At 44.4% G+C, this 11752-nt stretch overlaps 1 protein-coding gene across 1 annotated transcript; it reads right to left on the bottom strand.

The window, feature by feature from the left end:
• Nucleotides 1-578: 578 nt before the first annotated feature.
• Nucleotides 579-3214, bottom strand: LOC131222396 (G-type lectin S-receptor-like serine/threonine-protein kinase LECRK3). The gene has a single exon (XM_058217447.1). It carries the CDS (start codon nt 3113-3115, stop codon nt 719-721), a length of 2397 nt encoding a protein of 798 aa, XP_058073430.1. The 5' UTR covers nt 3116-3214; the 3' UTR covers nt 579-718.
• Between the last annotated feature and the right edge of the window lie 8538 nt (nt 3215-11752).

The following is an 11752-nucleotide window of genomic DNA, read 5'->3' on the forward strand; positions in this document are numbered from 1 at the left end:
ATTGGTACAATAGCTTTAAGGCCCACAATAGGGTGATCTGTTCCGTTCACCTTGACGGCTAGCTCGCCATGGGTCCAAAAAGTCTTGACTTAGGCAGTGTCCACTTCTAACAAACATCACAATGAGCCCAAAAAGTTTCAACAGTGGATTCCATTGTCACCATTATTTTCTATTATTTGACCCACATGAGCTCTAGATCAGGTTGATATTTGGGCCATAGCCCAATGATTTGACATGGATTATACACATACATCAACGTGGGCCCAATGAGTTTGGTCCTTGCCCATGCACAAAAAAGGTTTCCGTACACATCACTTTCTTAGCATTAAATACGATGTAATTTCTTATTTCCTAAAAAACCATGCAACTACTGAAACAAGGATAGGGGCATTTTGGTCTGAGTAATTTTCGAAGGTGTGTCAAAAGGCCACGTATGGAATATTTGAATGGTTGAATCTCTTTTAGAGAATTTGACCATACATCGAGGCCAATACGGCCAATTTCCTGAAAAAAAAGAAAAAGAAAAAAGAAAGAAGGTAAAGCCATAGCAAGAGGGCGTTGACATTGTCATCGTAAAATATGTAAATACCATGGCAAAACACAACAGAAAATTTCAAAGCAATAAACAAACAAGAGTACACACATACACCCACACACGTGCATACACCGAAAATCCGGTGTAAGCAGTAAGCACTAGAGGGAGATCGAAGGTTTCAAATCAACCAAGTGAACTAATGAAAGAGGAAGGGTGAGGGGGGACTGAAACTTCAACTTCACCTTCAAGTATCTGTGTCACCTTCTTCATACAAGGCCTCAGCGATGGCTCTTCTTGTATGCACCAAATCCCCAGCTTCACCAGCATCTCCACCCTCCTCATGTCCTCCATTGCATCTTGGTCGTCCATCACTAACATTTCCAATCTCCCCTTTCTATAGCATCCATAGGCCCAATCCGTCAAGACCGCTCTCTCCTCATTCCCCACCACCAATTCGACATTCTTCCTGCAACAAACAATCTCCAACAGCATTATACCGAAGCTGTACACGTCGACCTTGGACGTGATTGGTATGTTCTTGTACCATTCCGGTGCAACATAACCTCTGGTGCCTCGGAAGCCTGTGCTTGTTCGGGTCTGGTCTGTCCTCAATAACTTTACCAATCCAAAATCAGAAATCTTGGCCATTAGATTATCATCTAGAAGTGTGTTTTGAGGCTTTATATCGCAATGTATAATCTGGGAGCTGCACTCTTCGTGTAAGTACCTGAGCCCTCTAGCAATCCCGAACACAATCTTCAACCGTTGATTCCAGTTGGGTTTTGAAGTCCCAAAGAGCAAGCTTGCTAAGGACCCATTGCTCATGAACTCATACACCAGATAACGGTGGGGGCCCTCTTCACAGAATCCAAGCAATTGGACTAGATTCTTATGATGGGTCTGGCCGATCGCTCCCACTTCCGTCTTCAATTCCTTCTCGCCCTCTTCTATAACTCTCTCGAGCTTCTTGACCGCAACGGAAGTAACCATGGAATCTAATTGCATGATTCCTTTATAAACTGTGCCGAAAGCGCCCCTACCCACCTCTTCCTTGAACCCATCTGTCGCCTCTTCCAACTCTCTGTAAGTAAAAGACCGCAAATTTGATCGCAGCATATTCGAATTCCGTTGAACTTTCTGCGATCTCTTATGGTATCTGGATAAAACAAACAGAGAGATCGCTAATAATGTGAAATTGAGAAACATGGAGCTGCCTAGAAGCATCGATCCGACGAAGATTGTCGTCCCTTGATCTTTCTCCTTCCGTTCTGGAGGAAGAAGAAGCTGCGAAGAATTATCTTTCAATACTTTAATGAGAGATTTTCCACCTGTACTCCTATCCATCCTCCCATTCAACAGAGGAAGCTTCTTCTTCCAACAGGTCCTGTCCCTGAAGTAGCCAACCGTACAGCGACAATCATCCAAGCAAGCATCTCTACATTCATTCTCACTCATGGGTTCCATCCTTTCGTAGTTATTCCCAGGAAAAGCAGTATCCCCCATCTCCCTTAGTTCAAACAGATCCCTCTGCCTTGACGGATCAAGCTTGCAAGCTTGTACATCATCATACGGCTTGCAACCTTTGAATTTGTTACTCTGATCGAAGAAGGAAAACCCATACGGACACTGGCAAATGCCCCATCCATCATTGCCGAGGCTGCAATAGCTGTTAAATCCACAAACACCACTGCTTATGTTGAATATGACGGCCGTGCAGATGTTCTCAGGAACGAACCACACGACGGACCATCCCTCTCCCCCACTCCCATTGCTTGTGCCGGCCTTTGGGTATTTATACTGCCTGAATGTTCCATCTATATCAAGTGTCGCCCTATAGTAGAAGTCTTCCGTTAAAACAAGGTTCGTAGGCGTGAGATTTAGTATGCTTTGATTCCTACGTAGAATGTAAATGTAGCCCGATTGATTGAAGATCACCTGATAACCCGACAGATTTTTGATCGAATAATAACCTTCGTAAGCATTTCCAGTTGGGAGTGATAAGCGATTGAGAACGAGATTACCATCGGGCAAAAAACGGAGCTCGAACATTCCAATTGAGTAGTTGGTCTCTGTCAGACGAGGAGAAAGCTTGCCACCGAAATTCAACACCTGTGTCGGCAAGATGGTGTCGGTCGGATCGTCGAAGCTTCCCCATCTATCGACGGAATCACTGCTTGATAGAATGAAGTTGCCAGTGTTGAGCATGGCAGCATAAGAGACACTACCATTTATGAATTTGGGTTCCCATATCAGTTGGCCTTCATGGTCCTTGAGCACGAGCTGTCCATCTTCTGTGAGCTGGACCGTCGATCCTTGTTGCACTGGATTATCTCTGTTAGCGAACCAGACCATAGTCTTTTCCGGTATTTTGTCGAACCAGATTGCTAGCAAGAAGAGATTTCTGTTGGTGAGATGATAGAATCCGAAAGCGAAGTCTCCAGAGGGCGAGATCCAGGAAGAGTTTTGGCCGCCTGCAGAGAGAGACGATCCCAAGCTTACATTGTGGTCAATTTGGGCTGTGGCAGAGAGTGGAAGAACCAGAGGGAAGAAGAAGAGAAGATGAGAAAGAGCAGCAACCATTGGTGGAAGGATGGTATTGCTAGTGTTACATGCAGGAAGCTGAGCTCTCAATGCTCTGTGGCTAGAGAAGTTGAAGTTTTCTCGAATACATCACGACACAGTAGATTGCTAGCTATGAAGATTTCTTTCTAGATTTCTCTGAATTATTTTTTCTTTATTTAGCTACCCCTAGGATGAATCTAGACAGGGATAGTTTAGTAATTTCACACAATAAGAAAGCCTATAAATAGCCAGCAGTGTAATACGATTTTTAATAAGACAGCTGCTGTTCTCTCTTCTTCTTCTTTCAAAAGTTGCTGATTTTTGTTTCATGATGGCTGCAGCCACACGTCAGCAGGAAGCTGGGTTTTAGACCCAACAAAGTGGTATCAGAGCTACTGATCCTTGGGCCTCATCAGAAAAAGCAGGTCTTGCACTACCAGTTTTGGGTCTGAAAATACCCAACAACAAATCAGCTGTGAGCTGAACTGCATTCCTTCTTCATCTTTGTTTTTTTTCCAGATTTTGTTTGAAACGTTAGTTGTGGTGGGCCCATAACCCACAGGTCCTTTTTTTTTTCTAAAAAAATTTAAAAAATACAATCTGTTTTAAAAAAATCAGATTGAAAAAAATCTGTTTTTTTTTTTCAAAAAAAATCAGATTGTAGCAAAAATCTGTTTTTTAAAAAAATCAGATTGAAAAATAATCTGCTTTTAAAAAAAATCAGATTGCAGCAAAAAAAATCAGATTTTAGCCAAAAAAAATCTGTTTTTATAAAAAAAATAATCAGATTTCTATTTCATCCATCTCCCTTCATTTTTTTCAAAAAAAAAAAACAGCCATTCGTTTAAAAAATAGAAAACATGGCTAGCACAATTCAGCCGCAGGTTCCTAAGTTGTCAAAGGACAACTATGAAAAATGGTGCATCCAAATGAAGGCATTGTTCGGGTCGCAAGAATTATGGGAAATCATCACGGATGGGTATGAAGAACCCACTATGGAAGAAGAAGCCGTCTTCACCAATGAAGAAAAGATCACTCTAAAAAATCAGAGGAAGAGAGACAATAAAGCTTTGTTTCTCCTCTATCAAGGGTTGGATGAATCCACCTTCGAAAAGATTGCCGAAGCAATATCAAGCAAGCAAGCATGGGATACCCTTGGCACCATCTTCAAGGGTGTAGATCGAGTGAAGCGGATTCGCCTTCAAACATTAAGAGCCGAGTTTGAAGCAACTCACATGAAGGAAGGTGAGAATATTACTGATTATTTTTCACGTTTACTTGTAATTGTCAATAATTTGAAAAGAAATGGTGAAAAGATTGAAGATGTCCGAGTTATTGAAAAGATACTTCGATCCCTCACAACCAAGTTTGAGCATGTGGTTGTGGCGATCGAAGAATCAAAAGATATTGAGAAACTCTCCATTGAGGAGTTGATGGGATCGTTGCAAGTTCATGAGCAACGAATGCAGAAGAATGTCAATTCCATGCCGATGGAACAAGCTTTAGAGTCAGGATTGACTCTGAATAATAACAATGGTGGACGTGGAAGTTCACAACGTGGTGGACGTTTTGCTAACAATCGCGCAAGAGGCAGAGGGCGCGGATACCAACAAAGCCATGGCCAAAACCAGCAGAAAAATACCAATTTCCGTGGAAGAGGAAATGGTAGAGGTAGATCTATGCATGGACGAGGAAGTACAAAGAACATCCAATGCTACAATTGCAACAAGCTTGGCCACTATGCATCTGATTGCTGGAGCAAGCCGGTGACTCAAGACGAGCTATCCAACTATGCTGAAGCATCAAGCCATGAACAAGAAAGCTCCACACTTCTCCTTGCACAAGAGAAAGGTAATGATCAGCATGATGTATGGTATCTCGACACAGGTGCAAGTAATCACATATGCGGCGACAAGAAACTCTTTGTGGAACTCACAGAAGGAGTTCATGGTGATGTAACATTTGAAGACTCATAAAAAATGCCAGTGAAAGGTAAAGGCAAAAAAAAAAATCTTTCAGAAGAATGGTGTTTCAAACTATATTTCCAATGTGTACTACGTGCCCAAATGAAAAGTAACATACTGAGTCTCGGACAACTCCTCGAAAAAGGGTATGTCATACACATGGAGAACTCTTCTCTTTCCATAAGAGATATGCATGGACATTTGATTGTAAAAGTCCAGATAGCGAAGAATCATATGTTTCCTCTCCATATAAACACAATGCTTGAGAAGTGTTTTTATGGAAAAATAAAGAATGATTCCTAAATGTGGTATCTTCACTTTGACCATCTAAATTTCAGTGGCCTGAAACTTCTGTCCTCATCAAGCATGGTGCATGGCTTGCCTGCTATTGAAGCTTCAGAACATATGTGTGAGGCATGCACACTTGGGAAGCAACAAAGGAACTCCTTTTCGAGTGGAGTATCTGGAAGAGCAAGAGAACCGTTGCAGTTGGTTCACACTGACATCTGTGGACCATTAGAGCCAATCTCTCTTGGAGGTAATAAATACTTTATTACCTTCATTGATGATTTCAGTAGAAAATTATGGGTGTATGTAATCAAAGAGAAGTCTGCTGCTTTTACTATTTTTAAAATTTTTAAGGCCCATGTTGAAAAAGAAAGTGGTCTTAAAATCAAAACCCTCCGATCTGACAGAGGTGGGGAGTACACCTCAAATATTTTTCGAGAATATTGCAGGGAACATGGTATTAAGCAACAACATACTGCAGCGTACACGCCACAACAAAATGAAATTGCGGAACGGAAGAACCGCACCATCCTCGATATGACGAGGACCATGCTGAAGGAGAAAAGTCTGCCAAAGAATTTCTGGGCAGAGGCAGTTGCATGTACTGCCTATCTGCTCAATAGGTGTCCGACTAAGAGTGTTAGATTCCAGACACCGCAAGAAGCATGGAGTGGATACAAACCGAGCGTAGCACACCTTAAGATCTATGGGTGTGTTGCCTACGCTCAAGTTCCAGAAGCAAGAAGGAAAAAGCTTGATGATCGTGGCGAGAAGTGCATCTTCATCGGCTACAGCGAAGAATCAAAGGCATACAAGCTCTACAACCCACTAACCAATAAGCTGGTGGTGAGTAGAGATGTGGTATTTTGTGAGGAAGAAGCATGGAAATGGAACGAGGGAAACTCAGCCAAAGAAAAGCAAATCGAGGTTGAAGAATATGAAGAAGAGAGACATGAGAAGCAAGAGCAGACACCCACATCACCCCCTTCGGATCACAGAAGTCCAGGAGTACGCTCCATCTCTCCTGGAAGTACTTCATCAAATCAGAATTCATCCAGCACATCTTCATCCGATTCTCCTTCACCCTTGGCTCCCATTAAAATGAAAAGCCTCAACGACATCTATGCAGAAACTGAGGAAGTGAATTTACTCTGCCTGTATGCGGACCATGACCTCTCACATTCGAGGAGGCTGTGAATGAAGAATGTTGGAGAAAGGCGATGGAAGAAGAGATTCATGCCATCGAGAAGAATCGAACATGGGAGTTGACCTCACTCCCCAAAAGCCGAAGACCATTGGTCTCAAATGGGTGTACAAAATCAAGCGGAACGCCGATGGTAAGATCGAACGATATAAGGCAAGGCTAGTAGCAAAAGGCTACAAACAGAAATATGGGGTAGACTATGAAGAAGTTTTCGCCACGTTGCTCGCCTTGACACCGTAAGAATGATTATCTCCCTTGCTCATCACGGTTGGATGATCTACCAACCGGATGTGAAATCTGCATTTTTAAATGGGGTACTCAAGAAGAAGTATACGTTGACCAGCTGAAGGCTTTGTCATGCAAGGGGAGGAACGCAAGGTGTATCGGCTAAAGAAAGCCCTATATGGGTTGAAGCAAGCTCCCGTGCTTGGAATGCACGGATTGACATTATCTTCAAGAGAATGGCTTCAAATGTCCGTATGAGCATGCGGGTCTACACAAAGAAGAATGACCGTGGTGATATCCTTATCGCTTGTTTATATGTTGATGATCTTTTTATAGGAACAGCCGGGCGATGTTTGAAGAATTCAAGCAGGCTATGTTCAAAGAGTTTGAGATGATGATGGTGGATTGATGTCTTTCTTCTTGGGCATTGAAGTGAAGCAACAAGTCGATGGCATATATATATCCCAGAAGAAGTACACAAAGGAACTTCTTGAGAAGTTTCAGATGGTCAATTGTAAAGCCGTAAATACACATAATAGGCCTGAAGCTCACAAGAGATGGAGAAGGAAGAAACGTCGACTCAACCCTATTTAAGAGCCTAATCGGAAGCTTAAGGTACCTCACAATCACTAGGCCAGATATAGTCTACAGTGTTGGGATTCTAAGCCGGTATATGGAAGCCCCAAAAGAGTCACACTGGCTAGCTGCAAAACGAGTACTGAGGTATATCAAAGGGACTATTGAATTCGGTCTCTTTTATCCATACGATGATGAAGCGATGTTGTATGGATACTCTGATAGTGATTGGGGTGGTGACCAAGATGAAAGAAAAAGTACCACAGGCTATGCTTTCTATCTTGGGTCGACAACATTTACATGGAATTCAAAGAAGCAGAGTGTGGTCGCCCTGTCCACATGTGAAGCTGAGTACGTAGCAGCTTCATCCACTGTATGTGAGGCGATCTGGCTAAGGAATCTGCTAAAGGAGCTGAAGCATCTACAGGAGGAATCCATTGTTATATATGTGGACAACAAGTCGGCAATCGAACTTGCCAAAAATCCAATTCAGCATGGAAGGAGCAAGCACATCGACACAAGATATCACTTTCTTAGAGATCAAGTAAAGCAGAAATTGGTAAAACTGGAATACTGTCACACCACTGAGCAAGTGGCAGATATCTTCACCAAAGCATTGCCAACTGACACATTCAGGAGACTTAGATCAATGCTTGGAATGAAGCCGGTTTTGGTTTGAAGGGGAGTGTTAGATACGGGGAGATTTGCAAATCCAAAACCGTGTGCAGCAAGCTGTTAGCTTAGATTTTTCTTCTTCTAAGATTAGATTGCTAGCTATGAAGATTTCTTTCTAGATTTCTCTGAATTATTTTTTCTTTATTTAGCTACCCTTAGGATGAATCTAGATAGGGATAGTTTAGTAATTTCACACAATAAGAAAGCCTATAAATAGGCGGCAGTGTAATACGATTTTCAATTCATTCCAATACAGCTGCTGTTCTCTCTTCTTCTTCTTCCAAAAGTTTTTGAGAAGATGAGAAAGAGCAGCAACCATTGGTGGAAGGATGGTATTGCTAGTGTTACATGCAGGAAGCTGAGCTCTCAATGCTCTGTGGCTAGAGAAGTTGAAGTTTTCTCGAATACATCACGACACAGTAGAGAGGCAGATAATTGGGGATTCTAACTGTTGGATTTGAGCCTTTCCGATGGAAGAAACCGTTTATTGGATTGGGCTTTACTTGGATGGGGAATGACCAAAATACCCCTAAGATTGAATATTCAAACCCATTTACTGTAGAAAGTTTATGGCGACCGTTCATGTTCAAAGCAATAGAGCCAAATTATCTAAGGTTCTAAATAATCCGGCGAAATTTGAATTTGTATTTTGTCGACCGTAAAAAGTGACTTGTCATATGAACGGCTTGGATCATTGGAAAATGACTGATATTGGATGGCTAAAGTTCCGAAGTATCGTATTTTAATCCGCGAGGATGTATTCGAGCAAACCTCAGATAAGTCATTCAAGTCATGGTTGCGGTCTTTTGGTCAACCGACGGTGCGCTGATTAAGTGGACGCAGATTGCGTAATAGCCGAGGCTTGGCAGAGGCAGGGGCAATGAGGGTCCCACCATGTTGTATGGGTTTTATCCACACCGTCCATCCATTTTCCGTATAGTTTTTTGGTATAAGACAAAAAAAGAAGAAGTTAAGATGATGCATATCAAGGCTCGAGTGGCCACACTACAGGAAGCAGCAGTGACAACGACGCTAACCGTTGAAACCTAGGGCCCAACATGATGTTTATTTTCCATCGAATCTGTTCATAAGGTCACATAGACCTGGATGAACGAAGGCTCAAGATGGGCACGATCCTATCTCCGTGATCCCAGGAGAAGATCCCGCGCTCAATATCAGGAAGAGAATCCTTGTGCGACAGAATGCCCCAGTAGCTATAAAAGAAGGACCCCGGTCACCTTGAGAGGTACGGAACAAATCCTCTCTAAAAAGCTCCTCAATACTCTTAGACCCAGAATCCAGGCCTGACTTTGGCATCGGAGGGTCCCCTGCTCAAGCCAGGGTCTCCTTTGTCCCCTTTTTGTGCAGGTACACGAAGGTCCAAGAGGAGGAACCGGACATTTGCATCAACAGCTTGGCGCCGTCTGTGGGAACGTACAAAAAGCCATCTCGTATCTCTATACTGATTTCAATGGTGATGACTAGAAGGACGGTCCCAAAGATTTGAATGAGAATGCGATTACAGGGCCAGCGGGTCCAATCGCGGTTCCCGCAGCCCAGAACCCACCTAACAACCGCCGACGAGGGGCGACCGGAACAAGCAACAATCAGCGGGGTCGCGACGATGGGCGGTTGGACAAGGAGGTTCAAGAAATCCGCTCCGATATGAATATGATGAAGCAGATGCTGGAACGAATGTATCAGCAGCAAATGCAGCCACTCCCGCATCCTCAAGGGGAGACAGCGCACGTACCGACGGCGGCGGTTGATCCTCAACCTTCCGCGCCGCAGTCTTTCCGGCCGAGCCAACCCCAAGGCGGATCAGAACCATCTCCAGCGCAGTCAGCCAACGCTTCCCTCCCCCCGACTGATCTTCGGCACGAGATAGAGCGAAGAAGGCGCAATCGCTCATCCATAGAAGGCACGGCAGAGAGTAGTGAACCTTAGAAAGCCGATATTCAAAAATTTAAAAGAGAAGTGCGGGAAGAAATGGCGAAAGAGATGGCAGACATAAAGCACGGCCGGAACGTATATCCGACCGGGTCCGAAGCGAAGTCATCCCCCTTTGTGGACTCGGTACTGAAAGCCCGGTTGCCCGAGAGGTTTCGATTACCTCAAATCACTCCTTTCACCCGCAAGACCGACCCGACCGAGCATATTGAATGCTTCAGAACCTATATGGAGCTCCACGATGCCTCGGATGCGGTAATGTGCCGGGCCTTTTCTCTTACATTGACCGATGTAGCTCGACTGTGGTTCAAACAGTTGAAACCAAAGTCTGTCAGTTCATTCGCTGAGCTGAGCGACGCCTTCCTCACCAACTTCATCGGCGGAAAGAAGAAATTGAAGCCCCCTGCACATCTGAACAACGTAGTTCAAAAGCAGGGAGAGCTACTGAAAGATTATATCAAGCGTTTTAATTTCGAATCCCTTCAGGTTCGAAAACATTCAGAAGAAACGGCTCTCAATGCGCTCATGCAAGGAGTTAGAGATAAGCCATTCCTGGCCTCTCTAGACAAAACTCCGCCCGACACTCTGGCAGAATTTATGGCACGGTCGGATAAGTATGCGAATGCCGAGGAAGCGCGAATCCTGCATGAAACCAAAACTTTGGCAAAAGAGTCGGCCAAAAAGGAAGCCGACTCGGCCGGAGGAAGGAAGCGCAAGGATGATCAGGAGCGTGATGAGCGAAGGTCAGGCAAACGGCCGGATCAAAAATTTTTCACATATACTTCCCTGAACAAGACTCGGGAAGAAGTATTGATGGAAATAAAAAACGAAGGCTTTGTTAACTGGCCCAGAAAGCTCAGGAGTAATCCTAATCGGCGGGACAAAGATAAATACTGCCATTATCACCGTGATCACGGACATAACACAAGTGATTGCCGTCACCTAAAAGAAGAGATCGAACGACTCATAAAAGACGGCCGACTCAGAGAACATATGGTTAAAGCTGGGGCAGCTGAGGCGCGCCCGACCGAGAGCCAGCCTATGGAAGAAATCCGGATGATTATCGGCGGTCCACAAGGTGGGGGCGACTCAAACAATGCACAAAAGAATCATGCAAGAAAACTTACTCAGCCTCAGTCCGAGCTCATGATCATAGATCGGCCGCCAAAGGAGAAGAAAAGAGAAAGATATTGCATCTCTTTCACAGAGGAAGATGCCCGAGGCATCTATCACCCCCACGATGACGCATTGATTGTCACCCTGGCTATCGCTAACCGAAAGGTGTTTCGGATACTCGTCGATACGGGGTCATCTGCAGACGTGTTATTTACCCAGGCGTTCGACAAAATGGGGATCGAACGGTCCACACTACGCCCAGTTCGGACCCCGTTGATCGGTTTTTCCGGAGGACAGGTACTGCCTGAAGGGATTGTCTCGTTGCCACTCACTGCTGGTAGTGCCCCATGTCAGACGACGATGATGGTTGACTTCTTGGTCGTCGATCAACCCTCAGTATACAACGCAATACTCGGCCGACCTTCATTGAGTCTCCTCCAGGCCGTGGTATCCACATACCATCTTTCAATGAAATTCCCGACCGAGTCGGGAGTCGGAATTGTCAAAGGAGACCAGCAGGATGCGAGGCGATGTTACATGATGGCCGTAAAAGGAGCCGCCGACAAAAGTCCGACCAACATATTAACGATCGAATCATTGGACCCTCGGGGCGAGAATTATGAACGAGGACAGCCGGTCGAGGATCTTGTCTCGGTC

Source organism: Magnolia sinica, chromosome 13, assembly GCF_029962835.1.
Source record: "Magnolia sinica isolate HGM2019 chromosome 13, MsV1, whole genome shotgun sequence".
In the NCBI taxonomy this organism is placed as follows: domain Eukaryota; kingdom Viridiplantae; phylum Streptophyta; class Magnoliopsida; order Magnoliales; family Magnoliaceae; genus Magnolia; species Magnolia sinica.

Coding starts and splice junctions, on each gene's coding strand:
- LOC131222396 (XM_058217447.1), bottom strand. CDS start 3,115: ATGGTTGCTGCTCTTTCTCATCTTCTCTTCTTCTTCCCTCTGGTTCTT.